This window comes from Dermacentor silvarum, chromosome 5, assembly GCF_013339745.2.
Source record: "Dermacentor silvarum isolate Dsil-2018 chromosome 5, BIME_Dsil_1.4, whole genome shotgun sequence".
In the NCBI taxonomy this organism is placed as follows: domain Eukaryota; kingdom Metazoa; phylum Arthropoda; class Arachnida; order Ixodida; family Ixodidae; genus Dermacentor; species Dermacentor silvarum.
In genome coordinates, this window is record NC_051158.1 from 75838459 (window position 1) to 75862124 (window position 23666).

A 23666-nucleotide genomic window follows, 5' to 3' on the forward strand; every position below is an offset into this window, starting at 1 on the left:
CGTGCCTCCTGGCGCCAGATTACGGCGCTGCCAACAGCGAGAGGAAAGGTCGGTTGACAAGTTTGTCAGTAGTGTTTGCGGAGCAACGCTTTCGCTGCTTCCGAGCTGCTTGTCAGCAACTCGTTAGCTGCACTAATCAGCAAGAACAGCAGTTAACTTTGCACCCTCAGCATGTTGACACTGTGCCGCGAAAGACCTAGTGACGCGATAACCGTTCTCCTAGTTTTTGATTGGACATCTCTGTAGGCCAGTGCGCGGCGAGCGCTACATCTTGAATGCAATCACAAATGTTTCAGGCGATCATGCTAGTATTCTAATAAGGTATTCAGCAGTGATGTCCAGTCAAGTCGATTACGTTTCTTCTCCAGGCAAAGCGCTGCAAAACCACCGAATTGCTTGAACTAGCCAAAGCAACTGAAATAACTGAAATCTTGGAACTGCATTCGTCAATGAAATATACTGCGTGAATCTCTTTGTGGCATCTGAAAGAAGTTTGTTCGTATAGTATGTAGCGCCGAAAAGAACTTCACGATTTGGACGTCCACTAACACAGTGTTTCGCGTGCGCCACTATGTCCACTGACAAGCGGTTTCTTCACGAAATTTCTGTGCTGCGTTTTCGCTGTGAGATGTGCCGTATCCTAAGACATTCCTGATTAGTTTCGGCCGGCAGTGTTTATTTTAACGCAATAGCGTTAAGGGCCCCGTGTCGCAGAAAATCCGGCATCGGCGTCGGCGTGGATGTCGGCGTCCGTGGCACAGAAAATCATTCCGAACCACCCCGACCGCGCAGGCCCTCCGCGTGGTGCAAGGTGTTAGTCAACAAAAATTGACTTTGTCACAGTGAAATCCGTCAAAAATTGGTAAAGTACGACTTAACCGCAGCCTACAGATACGGCGGCGTCGGCTTGTTATTTTATTGTACAAGAAAACATATTTCTCTTACTAAGAAACTCAAACACAAACCCCTTTTGCCAGCCTTTCTACCATACCAACAGCCGTGCGCTCGGGTAGGCTACTTGCGAAAATCGTATCCAGATGGCGCTCGCATTCTCGGCAGGTCAAATTGGGACTTGCCCTGCCTAATGCGTTTTGGACACGCGCGCGCGTCGGGGCGATAGCAAACAGTTATTATAATAACAAAAAAAAGGTCCTAGGGCCCTCACATTTTAATATAAGTCGACATATATTGCCCCTGAGAAAACGTCTTCCCAGCAATGCATTTCACTTTAAAAGTGAAGCCGACTTTAAGGGGATCGGTGTAAGCTTGGTCTTTGTAAATTGGCTTTCCGGCATTCTTTGCTGCAGTGAAGCCTACGTAACGAAAAATGCGATGCGAACGGGTCCTGATAACGCCATTGTGTTCCACTCTTAAAGGCGAAGCTTAAGCGTCCTCCAATTTTTTTAACCAGGACTGAGCTCTGAAATTTCACTACGCAGGCGTTTTAGTAGCAGCCGCGCATCTGAACACAGTTTTCCGTGGCAAGGTGTCAAACCCACGTATTCGTCCTTCAAGAGTGCAGCAACAGCAGCGACGGGACACCAGCAATCGATGTGTCTGATCGAAATGGCGATGAGTGCATGAAAGCTCGGAGAGGGGAAACAACATCAGGGTGTACTACTGAAACGCACACAAGGAAAGACAAGGACGTAGAATAGGACGAACACACGAGGCACTCGTTCTATTCATCCTTTGCCCTCGCCTGTGTCTTATTTTGTGCGCGCTTCTCAAGTATTATGTTTTACCAGCAAGCCTAAGTATTAATTAACCAGCCTTGTCCGACCATTAATGTAAGCGTGAAGGTAGTATTCAAAGTTGGAGTGTTCTTTGCCTACGTCAAAATATGGCGTCATTTTCTTTGAGTCCTTTTCGTAGTAATAGTAGGACTATCCCGCTAGCATACTTGACAAAAAGCAGTGCGACCGTTAATAAATACAACAATCTTTACAACCTGCCCGGATTGGTCGTTGAACGCTGGAGTGCGTATTGTGAAGCGGACAGAACATAGAGGAACAACCAATGCAAAGAGCGTGCGTTTTCCTTCGCTTCTTTTATCGTATTATGCCTGCGTCTCAAGTTTCCCGCTTGTAGCATACAAGATCAACATTTATTGATTTACTCAGTGCACATGCTCAGCCTCCGAAGTCAACAATAGCTATTGCTATACATCAAGAGCACGTGTGCATGTGTCTTCTTTGCCTCGAAGGTCCGCAGCCACGCCCACGCTATTTCGCTTTTATCCGCTGAGTAACTTCATTGTACTCGCTTATCTTTTATCACTTTACAAGGACGGCCGTGTGTAGTAACGGGCGCGGCAGTCGCGGCCCCTGAGCCCGGCCTGCTGATTGGCTCATGTACTGCAATGCCTGTCACGTGCAACACTCCGACAGCCCTCATTGTGCATTGTCCTATTTTGCTTGCACAAGCAGAGAGGCACCAGACCGCTGTCACGGAAGGGCGAGCAGAGACCACTGCTTTAGATATAGATTAGAGAACAAACACACTTCGGGCTCTCACGCCAGCTAATAAGATATCTAGCATGACAGATTTCAAGAGCGTTTTATGGTACACGCAGTTTCAGTATAATGAGCCCGACAAGGTGAATCCATGAGCACTGGTTGCTAATTGCCAGAAGATTGGCGATGGCGAAGCTTCAGGGGCAAAGTAGCGTCTAGCCCCTATACTTGTATTTACATTTGCAAACGACAGTCCTTTAACACGTGGGATAGTTACAGACCAATCTGAGCATTTCACAAGTTAATGGCGACTCAAGGTTTATCTGTGGAAAGTGTGCAAGCCAACCAGTGATTAACCACGCCAGTTGACAAGACAGTGCAGTGGATCTCAGTATCGGGCCAGTAGCAGTTCCGTAGGTATGAAGTTTAGAGCAGATTGATCTTTTCTCCATGAGTTCTGAGGTCATATCTTGAAATACTTTTTACAGATTTTATTTATCTATTATCGAATGCCTCGCCGAGTTGCCGATGTCAGTGACTACGGGAGCGCTGTTTTGTGCGAAGCAATGAAGAAAGACTAGAAGAATGCGAAGTCAAAAGACTCTTATCGAAATACCCTCATTGGAGTTTCTTGCATCACAAAGAAAGCCCACTGAAAAGAGTGACAACGGTGGCAGCTAAGTACGGCCCATGCAGTAGCATTTCTCCTTGTGCGCTACAGGACGTACCGAGAAAATATACGTAAATGACAGCTTGGCTTTTATTCTTGATGAAATTAACTCTTTTTTAGAATTTCGACACCTGCAGCTAACGTTAAGTAAGAGTTCCTCTGTGAAAGATGAAATATTCTAAATGTATTCGCAATGGAGCCTCTGACGTAGAGAGTAGTCCTTGACGGAAGTAAGAATTCACAAGCCCAAGCACCATGTGTTCCCTTGTCTGAATATGTTCCAATACCACAAATATAGTTCTTCACTTCTACTAACAACGACAAAATGTGCAATTGCTTCCTTTGTTCTGGTTGTTTACTAATGGCACACATATCAATACATAGCCTACTATTGAGTCAATTGTCTCAAGACGCAGTTTGCAAACTCATACTACCTACTGCAACAGGCAAAACATTTTGCGAAAGCAAGCATGCAGCACCAACCAACGAAAGTACTAACCATACAGACTCATAAATATACATATGTATGTGTATGTTGAGTAACTAGACAGGCCGTGCACAAGCATTCACACAGGATATAAGTCAATAGTACTTTGCACTGAAACACCAGAATACACACACACTAACGTCATAAGTTAGTACAAACCTAAAATAAATACTCTGTGATTCCACAAACTATAATGAATCGCGATATTTCGGTTCAGCCACGTTGAAAATATACATACCTCCCACTGTCCGCGCACAGCAGAAGAGCATGCAAGTCATTCAGCAATAACTTGTTTCTTAGATTACGCAAGTGGGCTTGATATTTACATTGACCTCATTGCACGCGGAATGTACCACCGATAGCAGACGGCTTAGGTTAATGCTTTGAGAAGCACAGTTGCTTTGACGCTATAATTTGTATGACCTACATGCCCAGTACTTTATCTGCTTTGTGAGGAGAGAACTGATATAATTAGGAAATGGTGAATGTTATTGCAATACGAAAGTGAAATAATAAAACAAAATTCGATGTCCAATAGCTGCGGACTAGTGGCTGTGGCTTTGTGCTGATGAGCACATACTCGTAGCTTCCGTTTGTGGCTGCAGTGGCCGAGCCCCGATGACAGTTCGATTCAAACCGGTCGTGCAGTTATACGTGGGTGAGGGTTAATGAACTTCAGGGGATCAGAAAGATTCTAAGGCCCTCAATCAGCGTCCCTGATAGCTGAGTTACATCTTTGCAACGTTAACTACATCAGTACGTCAAAGCAATATCAGTCTAAAGTGTATGTCCTACGCACTCATTTCACATACGATTATACTGCTTGCAATGCATACAACGCCATATGAATCAGTATTTGCATTAAAACATTGGCGTCTCAGCATAAATAGCAATGCGAACAAGTCGGAATCGATTCGATTATGTTGTTTTGTGTCAGGATCACTTGAATTTGTAACGGCGCCCTAATTCAGGCTTTAAGAAGTACACTTGCCACTACTTCATTTTTATAAACCGGTTACAGAGCAATTAGCCGGCGTACTTCCATGTAATTACGCGCAAAAGGAGTTTTGATCGGATTTTTGTGTTCCCGTTTCAATTCATGCTGATGGTGCGTGCCGCCCACGACTGGTCATCGACACTGCGATTGTTTCTTTATTGTTGTATCCTGAATGACAGGCGTCCTTACACCAACCACAATGAACGCACTCCTACGCAAAAGCGCACATTGAGAGATTTCATTTTCGAGCTAACACTTCTGTCTCGGCTCAGAAGGAGAAATCAAGCGCTGGAACGCGCTTCTATCAAGGACCTCTTATCAGTCGCAGCCGTTGAGTCATTTCTCAGATGCGGTTACAACCGGGTTGTGCCGATTAGCGCACAACGCACTTTTATCGCCGAGCCACGCAGGTTATCTCGTCTCCGGCCTGACCGCGACGTGTTACCAACGCGCGAAACAATAGCGGCCGGGCAGCCCGTGGAGAGATGCGAGCCGCGCTTTGTCATAATTATCGGCACCCGACCGAGGCCACAATGGTAGAAACGAGGAAGAGCAGCACGCGACAGAGACGCTATGAGCCTATTCGGTTGCGCTGTGAGGCGACAGCCAATCAGAAGCCCCTGTTCAGGGGCTTGCTGAGCTACGCCCCCGAGGCCGGCTACTCGGCGGCGTAGATATGTGCACGTGTTATGGTGTAAGATATACGTCTTACACCGTGGCACGTGTACAGGGGTTCTAAAAGGCTTACCTATGGGCGTGTGCTTCCTCTACCCGTTCGCGGGCTGGCGGAACGATAAATCGAGTTTATCGATCGATTGCTGCACCGCCACTCCGAATGTTTGCCCTTTCGTGGTCGTCCGGTAGTACAGAATTCCCGTTTCAAATTTTAGTGCGTCTATTTCACTTTCACTACAATTACTTCTACGTATTTCTAACAGCCCTTTCTACGCCTATTGGCCGGTGCAGATTCCGCGATCGTGCGTATATATATATAAACGGATGGAACAACGTAAGCAGGTACACATGATAGCTTATTATGTGCCTTAAGCAAAACTGCTTTGTCGAATAGAGCAGGTATCGCATCAGTTAAGCGTATATGAAGATGACTACTACTACAAGGAATACGCGTTGCAAGACGGTTTACTAGAAACACAGCCGCATAAAGGCACCTAAATTTAACGTCGTTTTGTATACATCAAAAGTTGGGTGTTCGGTTCGCCTTCTCAATATAGTCATGAGTATTATCGGCAAAGCGGCTTCCTGTAAAGGCGTTATTAAAATTACCTCTAGTTGCACTTAAGGCAACTTCAAGGCGAAACATTTCATGGAATCAAACAGCAGTCCCCGCAGTTTCAATTTCAAGAACTTTCTTTTCGAGAACTTTTGTGGCGCCTGCCTTTGAAGGCGCATATTACGGAGAGTCATTGCATACTTGCCCACCTGTGAACTTAAAAATTCGTAACAAATATTGCGGGCATGACGGAGAGCGGTATACTATCGATTTTCTTATTTGGTACGATCACAGATATTTTGTGGGATACATGGGAACTTTATGAACGATGGGTAACTTTGACGCAGCACACAAGAAGTTACAGGCTATGAAAATTCGAGACTGCACTTTGTTTTGAGCAAATGTGCTGTTGCCGTTTTCGCCTGCTATAGCAACCTTTCTTAATTAACTTGCGCGAAGTAAATATCCCGTTCGTGACCTTTCACCATCAGATTTCCAAGAATATGTTCCGAGACCGATGAGCGAATCTTTATCGCCAACAGAAATTTTTATTAACTTTGACGCAAGCCTTGTAAGATCGAAGAACGAGGCCAAATTTGATAACTGTAGGAAAAATTCGGGAGAGTTGGCAGGTATGGTTCTATTCACCATGCATGCGTGTCCTAGTGCTTTGTCGTTTGCGCCTCGTGAAAGTGGACGCTACGTACTTTATAGGACGCAGGTAAAAACCATCGTATCTACAAAGCATTGTAATTATCGTGACTGAGTAATCTGGTCGCCCATAGAAGCGTACTGGTTTGGCCTAGTTGGTAACAATTATGATAAATGTGATTTGCGCACGAATTGAAACGAGGACTATATGCAACGATAGACGCAAGCGCAATTGCGATTGTGTCTGTCGCTTCCTAGTCCTCGTTTCAATTGGTGCGCGAATGCCCGCACCCACCACCTGCGCGGCCTTGGCTACCACACAGGTCGAGCCCCTGCCCTAACGCGCTGGACGCACGGACCTCTGCACCGGCCGCTCCTGGACTTCATCCGGGAAACAGAGCTACATATTTTTATTAAATTTATTGCCGTAGGGCATTCTGGCGCCAATAAAAGCAAGGGGTGCGCAGATTACACTTATCATGAACTGATTACCCAGCCACGTGGACATGGAGGAGGAAGCGAAACAGCCAACGGGCTCGTTCGCGATCTTCTCCACTGAGTTTTCCCCAACGCACGCACTAGCGACCCAGGAAACCGACACGAACCCGCAACGCAATTGCATATTATATAAGCCCTCCGGGCAGTTAAAAGGATTTACCCTCCACCACACCCAAACCTTAGCAGACTAGAGGAGCACGCGCTCCGAAGGCTACAAACAAGCATGTTCTTATCCCTCGCAAAATCACACCTGAGTGCCCTCACTGCGCAGAGCTCGACATGCTTCACCTAGCTTAGTGCATGTGAAAGTGTCATCAAGATTCGCGTTTTCTCTCTCCCTCTTTCTTTCGCTCCCCCATTCCCCTACCCATGTGTAGGGTAGCCAACTGGCCAAAGTCTGGTTAACCTCCCTGCCTTTCCTTCGTCCCTTTTCTCTCTCTCCCTCGCGGACCAATACCACGAAACATCGGCTTGCCAGTTCAACCCTGTGGTAGACCCCATCGCCAACCCTGGTTTCGAGCAATGGGGGGCCATCCTACGCAGCGATGACCACGACCGTTTGCAATGGCTCGTTGATCGGACCCTGGCAGCGGGGGAAACCAGAGGGTAGACGGACCATCTAGGCTGCCCTCCAATTCTACTCGCAGAATTTTCATGTCGAACAAAAAATGCTTTCAACCAATGAATCAGTCAATCAATCGTAAACCATACTACCTTGAAATATCCCTATTTATCGTTCTGATCCTGCTCTTTCTTTCATTTTCTTCTTTTCTTTTTTGCGTTGTTGTCTGCGATGCTTCAGTGCCGAAGAATGCCGTGTCCTTTGCAGTCATGGCTAGCAAATTTCAAGCCCTCAACAAACGTATCGATGATCTTCTAAATATTGAAGGTTGCGCGAGGTAACATGATCTTCTGTCGAGCGTTGCATTCGGCGAGCAAATTTTGCCGCCTTTCTATTCTACCAGCCCACACTGCGTGTGGCTTTCACATCGGAAACAGACACGCGTTATCAGTGCCACAATGGCAGATACTGTCCAACGATAGGAAACCATTAGAGAGATTAACTCTAGAGCCAGTACATGTAGTAATCGCAGCATTCCCCCGAGCTATTGTGATGCCCACATGACTTCATGGTCATCGGAGCGCTGCCAAGAGACCAATGAACTTGTTTATAAAACAAATTAAATACGAATAAATCATTCAAAAAACATAGCATCTGAGTCTTTTTCAAAGGTGCACTACAAATCTATGGAAATACTTCAGGAGATAAGGTGAGCAAGGATAACGAAACCTCCCCCCCCCCCCTTTCTGTCTTTCTTTACACCCAGCAGTTTTCAAATGCACCATCACAGTTCGCTGGTGCCATGGCGGCAGTGAACTCGCACTAAAAACTTGGTGTCTCGTGGTGTTTGCAGATCATTTTTCCAAGAAAGGAGAATGCTATTTCACGTGCGCCAAATATATGCGGCACCTCTTTTACGGTTCGCACTAAAATACGCACGCTTTATGCCTCAAGAACATACACGTATGACTGTTTGCGTATAATACGGCAAAATATAATCGCAAATAAGGATCAGCTGCATAAATATGGCGTCTCAAAGTGCGAGTTTTTACATTGGCACCTAATGGCAACTATTTTGGCTGTACTTTTTTTGGCTTGTTTATATGCGTGGATTTTTTTTTCCTTTTTTTGCACGTTAAACTTGCCGCTCTATATGAAAAAGAATCCGGGTGTTTTTTTAGGAACCTCCAAACGGCTCGATTGAGATCGGCAATGCAAGGGAAACAACTCTAGCTTAGTTCACGTTCCCGGACAACCCGGACGCTGTACTGGCGCTCCAGACCAACCAAGATTCTGCGTTTCTATGCTTCAAATTATGTTCTTCGTCCCGCTTTGAAGTGTGCAGTTCAGCGTTGCTGCAAAGTGCGATAATATTCGCGTCCTTGAGATCCCTCTGACTTTGCAAATTATTTTGTATGCCTCGCTTGCACTTCCGTCTAACTGTTTAACAAATTGTGAACAACTTAGACTTTCCAATTCTTGCCACTACAATTGTCCATCACTTTCTAAACTTTTTTTATTATTCTGAAGTTACAAGCAAGTTACCGAACGTATCCTCAGAGGTATCGTAGAGATATTGTGCCAGAAATAATATAACGGCTTTGATTTGGAAATGTGTCACTCATATTCCTTAGGAGTTGGGAGAGGGTTCGGTCAAAAGACTGGATCCGTTCGTTGCAAGCTGCCTCTAATGCGAATATGCTTATCGTGGTGCGGGTAAAGCCCCTTAACATGTGAAAAGGTGGGCCTGGCTTTGAAAAAAGGGCACTCACCCGTCACAAAGCGACACACTGCAGTCCTTCAGTCGTTTCTTGTCGGCAGCCAACCGCATATCAATTGCCACCGTACGCGCTTTTCATGTTCAAACGAAGCCGCCCGACACTGGTCGTCTCATCGACACAGCAAAGTGTCAGCTCTTCGCTGCTTCGCTACTAGCACGAAAGAGAGGCTTTTATTCATTGAAAACAAGGTCAACAGGGGAAGAGATACAGTGACACTGTAAGGAAAGAATGATAGGGGGAAAAGTATGACACATGAGCACCTTCTGTTCATATTGCTACACGCGTGTTGTATTTGGTCGTTTGAACGAGGCGCGCGGGCGCCATCACTCGAGCAAACAGGAGGAAGAACGAACTGGGCTAGCGCTGTGAATCCAACCGGTCTGTGCTGCAACCGCTGCTGTAAATATAATATGTACATATTTTCTCGCTTATTTGATTCGTCCTTCGCGTACCATTGTGGTGGCGGTGTGGGGTATCTTTTTTTCTGTATTGTTATACTACGTTAGCTTGTAGAAAACTGCTGAAATATGCGATAGGTTCACGCTTGAATCGAAAGCTGGCAGTTCTTGCTTGAGACATTAAACAATGCGTATGTTTGAGGAACAGGGACATTTATAATGAGACGGCAACTTGATTCGTCCCGTAAATTGCTAGCGTGCATATAATTAGCCCACGAGTGGGCAGTACACATTGGTGTGTTCTCGTCTGAAACTCGCTTCAGAAATAGTGATTTGAAAAAGTGAGTGGCCGAATTTGCACACATTCACAATGAAGTACAATGTACGCGTCAGTTCTAACATCTATAACGTGTGTGCGTGCGCGTGTGTGTGCTTGCTTGCGTGCGTGCTTGAGTGCGTGAATGAGTGACCAAGGTAGTGGGAACACGAACGTGCGTGCGTTTGTGTGTGCGCGGTATCCCGAAATAGAAATACGAGAATACATAGTGAACCTATATTTTTACATAAACATTGTGACATTGCTAATGTGTCACTCTTTTCATAAGCAGTGCTTTGTAAACCTCTAAAAATCACGTAAATGCAATGCATGGCTGCTGACGTTATAAAGAAATTTCTGCCCCAGCTGTCCGCGGAATTATTGAACATTTCGACAACATTTACACTTTAATAGTCCCTTGATTCTTAACAAAAAGCATACGTTGCGCACTGAGGGTCAGCGGAAACGCAATATGGCACTTTCTCTGGGTTTTTTTTTTCTAACAATAAAAAGGTGCACGAGGGCGCCAAAAATACGGTAACATCCGTGCCGTAAAACTATCGTTAAACCCTCCGCACTTTTTGCTCGTGATATTCACAATGGAAACTTTGGCACGCCCTTTCTGCGAGAATGAAAAAAAACATGGTTCGCCGAAAGACATGTAAACAGGAGCTAATAAAGGTGCACAACCGGAAACTGATTCATCGTTAGTTCTATTGCTGCTGATTTAAGGGTAACGTTTTTGCACTCGCAAGACCAACAGAGGTTCTGCGCTGAAGTAAAATTAGGTGGTGATGGTTCTGACTTCGTTTTTAAAAAAGGCCTGTTCTCTCTCACGACATGCAGAGCTGAAGGCGGCCTTCCTGTTGCTGGACAAGAACCAGGACGGCCGTGTGAATGCCGCCGAGATCAAGCACATGTTGGACAACCTGGGCATCCTGCTCAACGACTCCATGATACAGAAGCTCGTCGTACAGGCATCAGGCAGGGGTGAGTGCCACGCTGAAAAACCTTGGATTTTCCAGTCCGACCATAGTGCAATTACACGCACTCCCCCCCATATGTCCAGAGTCCAGTTTATTATGTGATCATATGGGAATTCTTATATGAAAACGCGTATGTGACCATATAAACTCTTATGATTATATAGGATTATGCTGCGGGGTGTATGGGCCTTTCTGAATAGAGGAAAGAGGCTATATATGTTTGTTTCCTTATGTTTATGTTCCAGAGTCACCCCAGCTCGGGTTCATTCCGCGTTATTAGATGTGAGAAATGGAAGTTTAGCACAAGTAAGGCAGGCTATCCCAATATTTTAGGAGTGGCGAACCGGTTTCGAATTTTTGTGCTCGAACAATACTTGAAAACTACCATATTCCGCCTAGTGTTAGGGAAAGATAGTGAGTCACTGGTTTTAGAGGTGTCACGTTTTACCTCTCCGCTTAATTGAACGCTGCGTGCAAGACGCTGCTACAATGTACTGCTTCTAGATTGAATAATTTAGGCCAGACAAAATGCAAGTTCTTTACACATGGAACCAAATCGGCTTTCTGAAATGCGAGTCTGCATGCAAAGTGTAATGCAGATATTGTTGTTGGTATCCTTACTTCATATTCAGTAATGGTAATTTTTATCTTTATTTCTTTCTTTCGTCTGCTACTTCTTCCGGCTTTTCTGTTGTGGTGCAGCTTCAAGCTACATCTATTATTGTCTCTCTCCGTGTCCCTCTGATGGTTTATTATGTTTTCGAACGTAATAATAATTATGATAATAACAGTACCAGCAAACCACAGCTATAGCAGTCGGCTAGCTAAGCTTTCACCTGTTGAAAAACATTTGGCATGATTACTTTCCTCTTTTTTTATTCAGCTAAGACATAAACTATCAACTGGTACGCTACCAATGCTACCCAATCACAATACACTGCTTTTGCTTCATGTTTTCTTCATTACTTCCATTTGTTTACGTTCTTCTCGTCTAAATATTTAGCGCTTTAACGTAAGAAGAAAATGCCAACTAAAGATGTATGATTCTGCACATTAATTTGAATGGAATCAAAATAGAGATTTAACTCTCGGTGCTAATTGGGGACGCCATATAATGAGAACCGGACAGCTCAATCAAGTTAGACATCTGGCGTACTATTTGAGACCTCTTTGTTGAAGGCGCAATATGAACTCAGTCAGTGTGTTCGAACACGCAAATTCCCTTTAGAGCTAGATAAAGTTTCTGGCTCCAGAGGAGGTGTAACCTTATGATGACCCACTCTTTCAAAACACCATCGACGGAAAATTAGGCTATTTAAGAACATTGTGAAAAACATTGTGGTGCGAAGTACGATTTATGTGAAAACCTCTTCACTAAAAATTGTCACCATGCACCCTGTGTTGGTACCAACCCGTTATCTTTTCGCATTACCGTATAACTACACAATTACATATTCCTTAGCTGCCAGCGTGCTTAGTACGTTCATAATACATGAATAGATTGATTGATCATCATCATTCAACGATATTATTATCTCCCTTTCTAAACAACACATGCAGATTTACCGTTCAAACCAGAATAGAATAGCCTTTCTAAGGTTGAATAGTGTGTTCAGACTCAAATCATAGAGCGAATTTCCTGCTGCAAATATTCAAGCAGTACTACCGCAAGAGTTATCCATTAGGGCTATTATCCCTTATGACGTAGCAGCGAGGGGGGGGGGCACATGAAACAGCTTTATTTTTCCGAAGAAGCAGTGATTATAACGTGCTAATCAGATGATGTGCTGCCAGCGCACGCTATCAACATCCAACGTGGTTTATCAAATGTCGCAAACGCTTTCACATCGCCTCCTTTATTGCAGACGACGGGCTTATCAGCGAAGATGAGTTCCTTGCCTGGATGGCCGGGCAGACGAGCATCAAGGATGACGTCATGGAAGACCTGCTGGCAGCGTTCAGGGTGTTCGACAAGGACGCCAACGGTTACATCACAAAGGTATGTTTAGTTCGCCTCTCCCTTCACGAGCAGTTTTCAAGGCTACGAATGGAAAACGTATTCCCACCCATTTATAAGCACTAAGCACTGTGTATTCAACAAACAAGATTCTCAATGTGCATGTTACCAAAAAGTTGTCGAACAACTTTTCCAATGCTATCCAATCACAATTACACTGCTTTTGCTTCATGTTTTCTTCATTACTTCCATTTGTTTACGTTCTTCTCGTCTAAATATTTAGCGCTTTAACGTAAGAATAAAATGCCAACTAAAGATGTATGATTCTGGACATTAATTTGAGCGGAATCAAAATAGAGATTTAACTACAGCCAAGCGGCCGTTACTAACGCTATTCACCTTAGCATAAAGTAAGAACTTAAATGACCAAAAATCACTGGGCGTCATTTCTTCAATATGCGACTCAACAAAATGTTAGTAGTCGAGTATGTTGGTAATGTGTCACGGATCTATATCAGCAGCTCAAAAACAGGGATGAATACAGTAGAAACACACAAACACTCCGTCGACGTTCCAACAAACGCATCATGCCGCAATAATATATTTGTTGGAAGCACTGAGTTTGTGTTTTTCTTTCTCGTCACCGGTTCTCCTTTTTTGCGCCGTTAGTATGCCTACGGAATACTCCTTGTAATAAAGTATAAAGCACGATGAATACTTCAATTACTTTATATAAGGAGCCTGATCAGCAATGGCTAAAGCCTGGCATACTTCTTCAACCTACACCTGTACACTTCTTTTCAACAGACAAACTAAATAATTATATACAGAAAATTTCTATTATTTTGATGTCCCTGAGTTTTCCAATCCTTCATTTGCATTTGGCTGTATGCATCCGGTCTCGCACTGTTGTTCTCACGTATACTAATATATTCGCTTCCTACATTACCAAACTAAAGAAAGTAACACATGAGACAAATCATTTTGCTGTAGTAACTGACCACTTATTGCGAACAAAACATAGTCATCAGATAAGTTATCTCCCGTCAAAATATTGGGCCTATAAACAACCAATATGCCTAATAAAGTACGACATTATGCTAAAAGAAACAGCTCAACCTTGTTAAACATGCTGTAATGCTTGTTGGCGCACTGTTTGTCCTCCTGAGTGTTAACTTCGCCAAAAGAACGCTGTTCTTGAGCATGGGTGTCACGCTGGCTTTAAGTGCAAATACAGATAAGCACGGCGATATTAGGTACAAGCGCAAAAGAAAAGACCTCTAGGGAACTGTGTATGCAGTTCGAACCAAGTTCAAAATTTCAGCGGGGAGATAACGGACTATCCTGCTCTTCAACGGCACCACAATCGCTTTAGAACATTCGCTCAAGCGTTGCTTACTTTTCTGCATAAGCCACCTTATGTCACCAGCTCACCTGCGAACGTGGGCAAAAGCTGCAGCACATGGCGGATACCTGTCTGGCTAGAATGCGTTTATTTAGCGAATTTGTTCCTACGTAAAAGCTTCACGTGGCAATAGCGTCCAGTTTCATCTACTAGCGCATATGCACCAAAGAGATGCATTCGATATGTATCTCTGCCTCAAATTTGATGAGTAACGATGCATGCTGTTAAAGGGAACTTACGTTTTTTAGGCTTCTAGAGTATCCTTCTTCCACGATTTTCTAAGGTGTAACAGTTAAGCGACGTGGGATTTTAAGTTTCTGTGTGCATACACCCTTTGTCTGACACCATTTTTGTTGCAAGGTAAAGAAGTACAGTTCAACTTTACAACAACACTGACCGAGTCCCACATCTGATGTGCTCTGGTTTTGTGTATAGAAATTACAGATATCCTTAATTAAGCACACATTTGCATATTGGAGTTACAAGGCAGATAAAAGTCCGGGTTCTTATAAGAGTGGTGCAATATGGTCCAGTTTAACATGTAGCAACAACCATGTCCTACCTGACTTAGCGCAAATGTTATACTAACATAACAATCATTTACTCATTTATGGTAAGTTTATTGTTGAAAGTGAGTTTCAATTTCTTTATTTACTCAACACTATGTCAGGCGATGCAGTATGTCCCACGACCGTAATTTATTTGACGAGGGCAAGATGAAAATTTAATTCCCAGGACTCGCATCATTCATTGTCCGCTCCATCGTAATGCATTGCGCAGGATGAACTCAAGCTAGCCATGGAAATGATCGGAGAACCCATGTCTGAGGCGCAGCTGGACAGCATGATTCGAGCCACGGACATCGACAACGACGGGAGGATAAACTACGAAGGTAGGCACGAAAAAGTGAAATTCACGGGGAAGTGTTCCGCAAGAACTGTAGCAGAGTAGTCTACGAGAAGTGGCGAAACGTATATAAATGTGCAGTGTTGTCTAAAAGCACCAAGCTTTTACAATAAACGAATAACTTTCTTGCATAAACATTCAGGTTTACGAACGTGCGCAGCGTCAGGTTCTTTCCGACTAGCCAACTAGCGACTAGCAATTCTTTAAAAAATCAAGTAATATGAAAATGAGTTATGAGAACTATCAGTCCTAAAGCAACACACGTTTTATGAAAGACGCTGAGGTGGAAGGTATCCGACCTAGTTTTGGAAATCCGCGGTTCTTTAACGTCTGTTCAGAGCACTGTGCTCTGAAATGTCTTCTCTTGCCTACTTCCCGGGAAGTTGCTTACATAAAACACTCCTTGCAATCGCAAAATTATCGCTTACGGAGTCTTAAAAGCTAATATCTAAATCTATTGGTTCAGAGTGCAACTGCTTTGACTAAAACCGAACCGTGTCTCTAAACATACCGCCATGTTCTAAATATTTTTTCTGGCTCCTATTTTTGGCTTTTTGCAGAGTTCGTCACAATCCTGCTATAGCGGTGTCACGTGCTGCCTTCCTTACCCGACGCCTGCCATGAAAGCCTTAACTTATTCGAAGATGCCTTCAATCATCGAGATATACTCATCGCCCGCTAACGGCACGGACCCGACTGCAGCGGCCCTCAGCGAGGCATTCGAACGCCTTGTCTGCCGTTCGGCGGCTCAGGCGGCTGTTCGCTCCGTCCATTACACATGTACATAGAAAGCGTTATCTGCTCAAGGAGTGTGTTGCGTAAAACCAGTACCCCGGATGCAAATAAAACTTGATCCACAAGTCCGACAGGAGAACGTGACGTGTTCGTTGTACTCAATTTCCTTAGCAGCTCATATATTTATTCTTGGGGCTTGATGTGCTGACGCAACGCAACGGCTGTAAGACACGCATAATGTGGAGGGATGGGAATTGGCATTGACGTTCCTATGGTTTTTTTTTCTTTTTATTACATTTAAGTATGTCAGAAGTCGTCGTCATGTGCATCATCTCCTGTTATTTAATCTTGATCGAAAACTCTGCAGAGAAACAGCTTTGCATCTAGCCCCCATGGGATTTCGGCCGCGAGTGTCGAGAAGCAAGGCAGCGACATGCGAGACCGTTAAAAAAATATGCAGATCGAACACACGTGTTATAATCCATGTGAAGCGAAGATTTCGGGAGATAGGTAACGAAGTGCTCTAAGTTTTCTCCTTTCGTACCCGGTTCTTTAGCGTAAAGTAAACTGGCGCGCGCAGATGCTGTCTTGAACCCGTGCTACGCATTGTTACAAATATTGGAATAGCTTTTATTTCTTCATTTACTCTCATTCATTTTAAATCTACCGGCAGCTTATTGGCCACTCCCCCGTTGTGGCTTTGTGTCATGATATGACAATCATAATCAAGATAATCAACACGCGGACATGCTTTCTGAACTTTCTCCCGTTGTTGGTATGGGCTACAGTTTGGCAATCATAATTATCATCAGCACGCGGTTTCCTTCTCAAAGAGCTAGCTGGCGTGGCACGCTATGTACCACCACTTGTTTCTTCGCCAACCCTACACTGTGGGAATGTGATAGCTTATGGCACATGGGGCGCTATAGAACGTAAAGCTATTCCAAACTTTTCTATTCCATTTCCTCAATCAGAATTTCACGGTTGGTAAAATTCTACAGCGAAGCGGTTAGGCTCTCGGTAGTCAGCATTTTTCGCGTCCTGTCCGTGAACAAAGCATTGGCATCATCAGCAGCGGCTCATAACACCCTAAGCAAGCAAAAATGCAATGAACCATCACCCTCGTAATCCATAGCTTACAAGCTCTCAGTAAAGGGAAAGCGAACAGGGTATACATTCTTTGGAATCGCGCATACAACGTACAGAACAGCGTACGTACGTTTCAATAAAGACCAAGCTCAAAACAAGCACCTATCATCGTCAGCAATGGCTCATAGCCCCGTAGGGCATGCTACAAGCGCTCAGCAAAGTGAAGCAAACAGTGCATACATTCATTAAAATCACCCTTACGCACACAGAACAGCCATACGTCTCAATAAAGAACAAGCTGAAAACAAGCAACCGAACCATCAATAAAGGCATTCCACACCCCTCAGCAGTTGTAGCGGTGGTTTTGGAAGAGCTTCGCTGGACGAGACGGCGAGTCACCTTTATTTCGGGCCACCCCCACTTCACTTATCTTTCACGCGACGTCAGGAAAACGGTGAAACCTCGTCATCTAATATGACCTGTACACGCTGATTATGCATGATTAGAGCGACCAATAGAAATATAATGATTTCCGATTCTGCGTCTTTCTCACCTTCAGCCCTCCGCTATTGGTCAAACGTTGTTGGGCTGCGCCCACTTGGGCTGTCTGTCCCGGGAGAACTCACCACGGCAAAGTGACGTGTACGCATTAAAGATGCATTAATACGCCGAACACAACTGAGTTTTCTTTTTCGGCATAGCCGGGGAGTACCTAGTTCCGAAATGAAAAGAAGATGGCTGCCTGCCGATTGCTCTGGCACTGGCTACCAGAAGCTGCCGGGTAGAATGTATTTATTTGCGTATGGTAAACATTTTTGCGTCGCAGTACAGCATTGTCAAGCCCTTTCGGCACGTACACAACATCGCTCTGCCAAATTTTCTTCGCCGAGGATCCGTTTTGGCTTCGTTTTCACCATTCCGCTGCACGCCGCCACGATGTTCTACCAGACACCGAAAGCTAAGCAAGAAGAAGCGAGCCATTCGCCGATGCCGGCACCACCCTCCTCGCCCTGTTATTTACTTTCACTGCGCTAGCCCAGCGCCACCAAAACCCTCGCCACTTCTGCGTGCCTCTCGCCTCTGGCCAGGAAATTAGATTCGAAAACCTGTGAAGTAAGGCAATGCAATTCGCTTTGAATGCAAACAAAAGCGACCTCCTATAAACGATGAGAGCGTTTCCTTGGCCTCTTCAAACAACGTTGCGAGTCACCGCCCGATGCTTGCGTCGGCGGTTACTTAAATTTGACGTCCGGAAATTGGTATAAAAGCCGATTGAATTAGTATCACGTTATAGTGCCGTGGTATGACGATCATAATCATCACCAAGACGCGACGATCATCTCAAGCAGTTAGTTGGCGTTGGCACGAGATGGATAGGATAGGAATCAACTTTATTTCTCCAACGGTTATCGCTGTTGGTGGCCGGGGCTAGGCTGCCAGAGGTCCATCGCAGGAGGAAAATCTTCCGAGATCCCCGGCAATGGCCCTGGCCAGCTGTACGGCCCACTCCTGGTCTTCGGGGGCCTCACTGAGGAGGGCGGCTTGCCATCTCTCCCCGCTTAAGAGGTTCCTGCTGTTGTCTTCCCCTTTCTCTTGGTCCTTCTTCCTTATGGCGTTGGCATTCCCAAAGCATATGGGCCGGAACGGCTCATTCATGCTCGCACCACGGGCAGCCCGGTGACGGGTAGAGCACGCGCCACAGGCGGTGCAGGTGGTAGGGGTTGGTGAAAGTGCCCGTCGGCAATCGCCTTAGGTCTACCGACTGGGACCTGTACAGCCACCCGTGGGGTTGTGTATATTTCTTTCGATCCTTCCTGCAGTGGCCAAGCAGCTCTCGGTACCTTGCCGGAAACACCTCGACATCGCGGTCGGCGTCCCCGTGATACCCAGCTCCATCCGCCGCGATTTCGGTAGTGTTGGTAGCGACAGCGGCGGCGCCTTTCGGGCGAAACTGCGACTTTTTTTGCTTACGCCAACGACACGAAAATTTCCTTGGGTTGTAGAGGTATACAGCTTCGCTGTCAAAATCAGCTACTAAACCAGTTCTCCGCAATGCCTCAGCGCGTGAAATGTAATGAGGTGGGCCGTAAGGGGTTAACGCTCTCGACTCCTAGCGCCGTGCTGACGCGCTAGGCCAGAGTGCATCGCGCCAGAAGCACCCAAAGAGTGCGTGTTCCAGGCTTCGGGTGACCCCTATGCGCTTGCTTATAGTCACGCCAATTCATATGTAACACTGGCGTCGCCGGAGCACACGGTAAAGACCACTCACAAGCCCTGCAGAATGCGGAACCTAACTCAGTGAATTATGTTGATGTAAATGTCACTTGTTTAGGATCCCTATTCTACCCACTTCACTTTTTGTCAACGAAGACAGCAGCCACATGAATAGACACCTGAATACTGTAGAGCTGAGCGTCTAGCATGAAGTGGCATCTGCAGGGTCTCAGACAACACGCATATACAACTTACCGCACCACCTCTTCACCTGAGTAAGGTTTGGGTTATGGAATAACCGGACTGCTATACTTTCGAAAAGAGGCTCTTTATTCCACATTGTGCACGATGTGATTATGACGCACCGAAATAGCTTCATTTGGTTTTTGTGCTATCTATCGCCAGCCATTATAAATGTGCAATAATTATCAGCTGGCATTGTACCTCCTCAAAAAAAGTTGAGCAAAGCGCGAGTTTCAGTCATACATTGCTACATGCATTCATGCTCTGAAAAAACCTCGTGTTCTTGTGCTTTGCAAATATTCTGGTACATTGTGTTACAGGATGTTGGTACTTCTCTCAGTTTTTCCTGCCATAAGTGCAGCTCGCAGTCACATGTACCTGGAAAAATAAAGTCTATTTTAAAACATCGAATATTTTGCTTAACGACAGCAAACTCCGTATAAATATTCGACCAAGATGTCAGATCGACGCGGCTTACTGCAGCAGCGTACCGTACGTAGTATTTGTACGCGTGCAACTATTCCGTTACAACCTTGTGTCAGTCATTCCACACCCCACTGGTTCGTCAGGGCTGATGACGTCTGCATGTGCAGTGCAAGTAGCAGGGCAAGCGAATACATGCTTTGTCCCGAGGAAAACACAAAAACAGAATGCGTGTTAAGACCCTGTTGACACAGCCATACTTTTTGAAGTTGCGTGCAGTCTGTGACGCTGCTTGTCTATTGCGCTAGGCATGCTTGTCATGCGCTTCTCTGCTTGTCATGCGCTGTTACTGTATTTAAGAAGAAAGTAATATATGCTGTTGTCAGATGTGCGTATACTGTGTTTGCATTCGTGTTTGCTTGTATGGCCCTGATGCTCTAGACAAAAGGTCAGGCTAAGTAAATTTTAATTCGCAGCTGTGCTAAAACTATCGTTAACCTAGTTTTAAATTCAGTGGTAGTCGAACGCAAAAGGACGCGATTGAGCGTGCATCACAAAGAAAAATTAGAACACTGCAATATCTGCAGTGTTTACGAACAACCTTAGACTTATGTTTTTATTTATGGCGCTCAATTGTCAGCCCCGTTTATTACTTGCAAGCCTTGTTAAGAAATAAGAAACTATGTTCATTATAAAAGTCACACCTAATAATTCGACCTCTTATCGGAACTTACGAGGCTTTATGAGAGCTCGCTTATGAAATTTTACGAATATGAATATGGTGGATATTAGGAATATCCATATTTTCAATAGTGCGCATGTACTTGATGTTATCGCTTTCGGCAAGTGTAAGCAACACAAGAACTTTAGTCCTCTACTTGCATTTCTAAATTGGAAGTTTGAACTGATCTCCCGTAGCAGAGTACGCACATCCGCATTTGCGTATTTTAGCACTAGAACACTAGGCACATAGAACCCTCTAATTTTTACGCATTTGATTGATAGCAAAACGGCAACTCTATGCGCCTGTCAGCATTTCACTGCTAGTGACATTAAAATTACAAAACTGTTTTGAGCTAACACAGATGCTCATTTCTAATCCCCTCTTGGAACTGAAAAATAAATTTTCCGTAATTCTTGCAGAAATAAACTTTCTTTTACAAAGTAAGGGTATCATATTATTTATCACATACCTGTTCCTGTTTCTTCATGAATAGTGAGAAGAAAACATTTTTCCGTGCTGTTCCATAGCTTCAACGTATAGGTCGTCGGTTTGCCTGCAGCGTTAAAGTGCAAATGTGCAAGGTGTAGTCAGTTGCCGTACCGAATGTCACGACTAGAGGTGCAACACGAAGCGACGGATGCTGTGCAGTCATAGTAAGGTTGAATAAATGCTAAAGTGCTACAATATGTGTGTTGATGAGTGCACTTGTTTTCACCCAATTTCTTTTTACAGAAACCTATACCATGTCATGAACACGCGTCAGCGACATAGAAATAAAAATAAAAAATTAAAAAGCCGGCAGATCCCACGCCCTGTAGGAATCGATGTTATTCGAAGCAGTGTGCGGGGGTCCTACCAAGTTAACGAAACGACCATGAGAGCACCAAGACGTAGGCGACTGTTTCATGGCCTACATGACACGCATGTCATGACATTCACGTCATGAGTTCCTCAGATGTCCCTTTAGCTTGGCCTAAGAGACTTTAGTAGTGCTCATGACAATGACTGCGACCGTCATCCTTTAGTGTTTATTTCACTTAGTACCCACGTCAGAACCAATTTCAGTGGGTTCTGAGCATTAATGTTTTCTCGCTGAGTCATTGCAATTCTTGCTGAGTCATGTTCATGACTAGACTTCTACCACCATCCTTTAGTGTTTGCTTCATTTGGTACCCACGTCTGAACCAATTTCAGTGATTTTGTGTTAATTTCTTTCGCTGAGTTATTGTAATTTTTGTTGAGTCATGCTCAGTACTATGGTTTCTAACACCATCCTTTAATGCTTCTTTTACTTAGTACCCACTTCCGAAACCATTTCAGTGGTTTTCGAGTGCGAATTTTTCTGCTGAGTCATTGTCGTTTTTTTCCTGAGTCATGCTCATGACTATGACTTCTGCCATCATCCTTTAGCGTTTCGTTCACTTAGTACCCACGTGAGAAGTGATTTCTGTGGTTTTTGATTGTTAATCTAGTTTTGCTGTGTCATTGTCATTTTTGCTGAGTCATACTCATGACTATGACTTATAGCATCATCATTTAGTTTTGCCTTCACTTAGTACCCACGTCCGATCCCAGTTCAATGGTTGTTGAGTATTAATAATTTGGATGACATAGTAAAAGCAGCGGAAGAATTCTATAATGACCTGCGCAATGTCCAAAACAGCCAAGCTACTTTCATTCGAAATAGTGATGAACCGGATACAGAGGCTCCTTCTATAACTATAGCGATGAAGTTAGAAGGGCCTTGAAAGACATGACCAGGGGAAAAGCTGCTGGACAAGATGGAATAACAATAGCTTTAATCAAAGATGGAGGAGATATCATGCTTGAAAAGCTTGCGGCCCTTTATACGCAATGCCTCACAACTTCAAGTGTACCAGAGAGCTGGAAGAACGCCAACATTATACTAATTCATAAGAAGGGAGGCGTTAAAGAATTGAAGAATTATAGACCCATTAGCTTGCTTTCATTATTGTATAAAATATTCACCAAGATAATTTTCTATAGAATCAGGGCAACACTTGACTTCAGCCATCCAAGAGAACAGGCTGGCTTCAGGAAGGGATATTCTACGATGGATCATATCCATGTCATCAATCAGGTAATCTAGAAATCTGCGGAGTACAATCAACCTCTTTTTATGGCTTCCATAGATTATGAAAAGGCATTTGATTCAGAAGAGATACCAGCAGTCATAGAGCCATTGCGTAATCAAGGAGTTCAGGAGGCGTACGGGAATATCTTGGGAAATATCTATAAAGATTCCACAGCTACATTGGTTCTCCACAAGAATGGGGTCAGGCAAAGAGACACAATCTCTCCAATGCTATTCACTGCATGCTTTGAAGAAGTATTCAAGCTCTTGGACTGGGCAGGCTTAGGAGTGAGGATCAACGGCGAATATCTCTGCAACCTTCGGTTTGCAGATGACATTGTCCTATTCAGCAACAATGGAGACGAATTACAGCAAATGATTGAGGACCTTAATCGAGAAAGTGTAAGAATCGGGTTGAAGATGAATATGCAGAAGAAAAAGATAATGTTCAATAGCCTGGCAAGGAAAAAAGAATTCTGGATCACCAGTCAGCCTCTAGAGTCTGTAAACGAGTACGTTTATCTAGCTAAATTACGCACAGGGGACCCTGGTCACGAGAAAGAAATTTACAGAAGAATAAAATTGGGTTGGAGTGCATACGGCAGGCATTGCCAAATCCTGACTGGGAGCTTGCCACTGTCGTTGAAAATAAAAGTGTACAATCATTGCATCCTACCGGTGCTAACATATGGGGCAGAAACTTGGAGGTTAAGAAAGAAGCTCGAGAACAAGTTAAGGACCGCACAAAGAGCGATGGAACGAAAAACCTTGGGACTAACGTTAAGAGACAGGAAGAGAGCGGTGTGGATCAGAGAACAAACGGACATAGCCGATATTCCAGT

At 44.5% G+C, this 23666-nt stretch overlaps 2 protein-coding genes across 6 annotated transcripts in view; one reads left to right on the plus strand and one right to left on the minus strand.

The window, feature by feature from the left end:
• Positions 1 to 16031, plus strand: part of LOC119453494 (calcium-binding protein E63-1) — a 160321-nt gene extending 144290 nt beyond the window's left edge. For all 5 annotated transcript variants that reach the window (XM_049668185.1, XM_049668186.1, XM_049668187.1 and 2 more), the window contains exons 5-8: positions 10894 to 11037; positions 12899 to 13032; positions 15176 to 15287; positions 15862 to 16031. In XM_049668185.1, coding sequence (XP_049524142.1) covers positions 10894 to 11037; positions 12899 to 13032; positions 15176 to 15287; positions 15862 to 15884 — 413 coding nt within the window. In that variant the 3' untranslated portion in view covers positions 15885 to 16031. The remainder of the gene's footprint in view (positions 1 to 10893; positions 11038 to 12898; positions 13033 to 15175; positions 15288 to 15861) is intronic.
• A 3798-nt stretch (positions 16032 to 19829) lies between these two features.
• The window catches only part of LOC125945854 (uncharacterized), a 38970-nt gene continuing 35133 nt past the window's right edge, over positions 19830 to 23666 (minus strand). Inside the window, exons 4-5 of the mRNA XM_049668184.1 lie at positions 21199 to 21282; positions 19830 to 19960 (exon numbers count right to left, since the gene is read on the minus strand). Coding sequence (XP_049524141.1) covers positions 19830 to 19960; positions 21199 to 21282 — 215 coding nt within the window. The remainder of the gene's footprint in view (positions 19961 to 21198; positions 21283 to 23666) is intronic.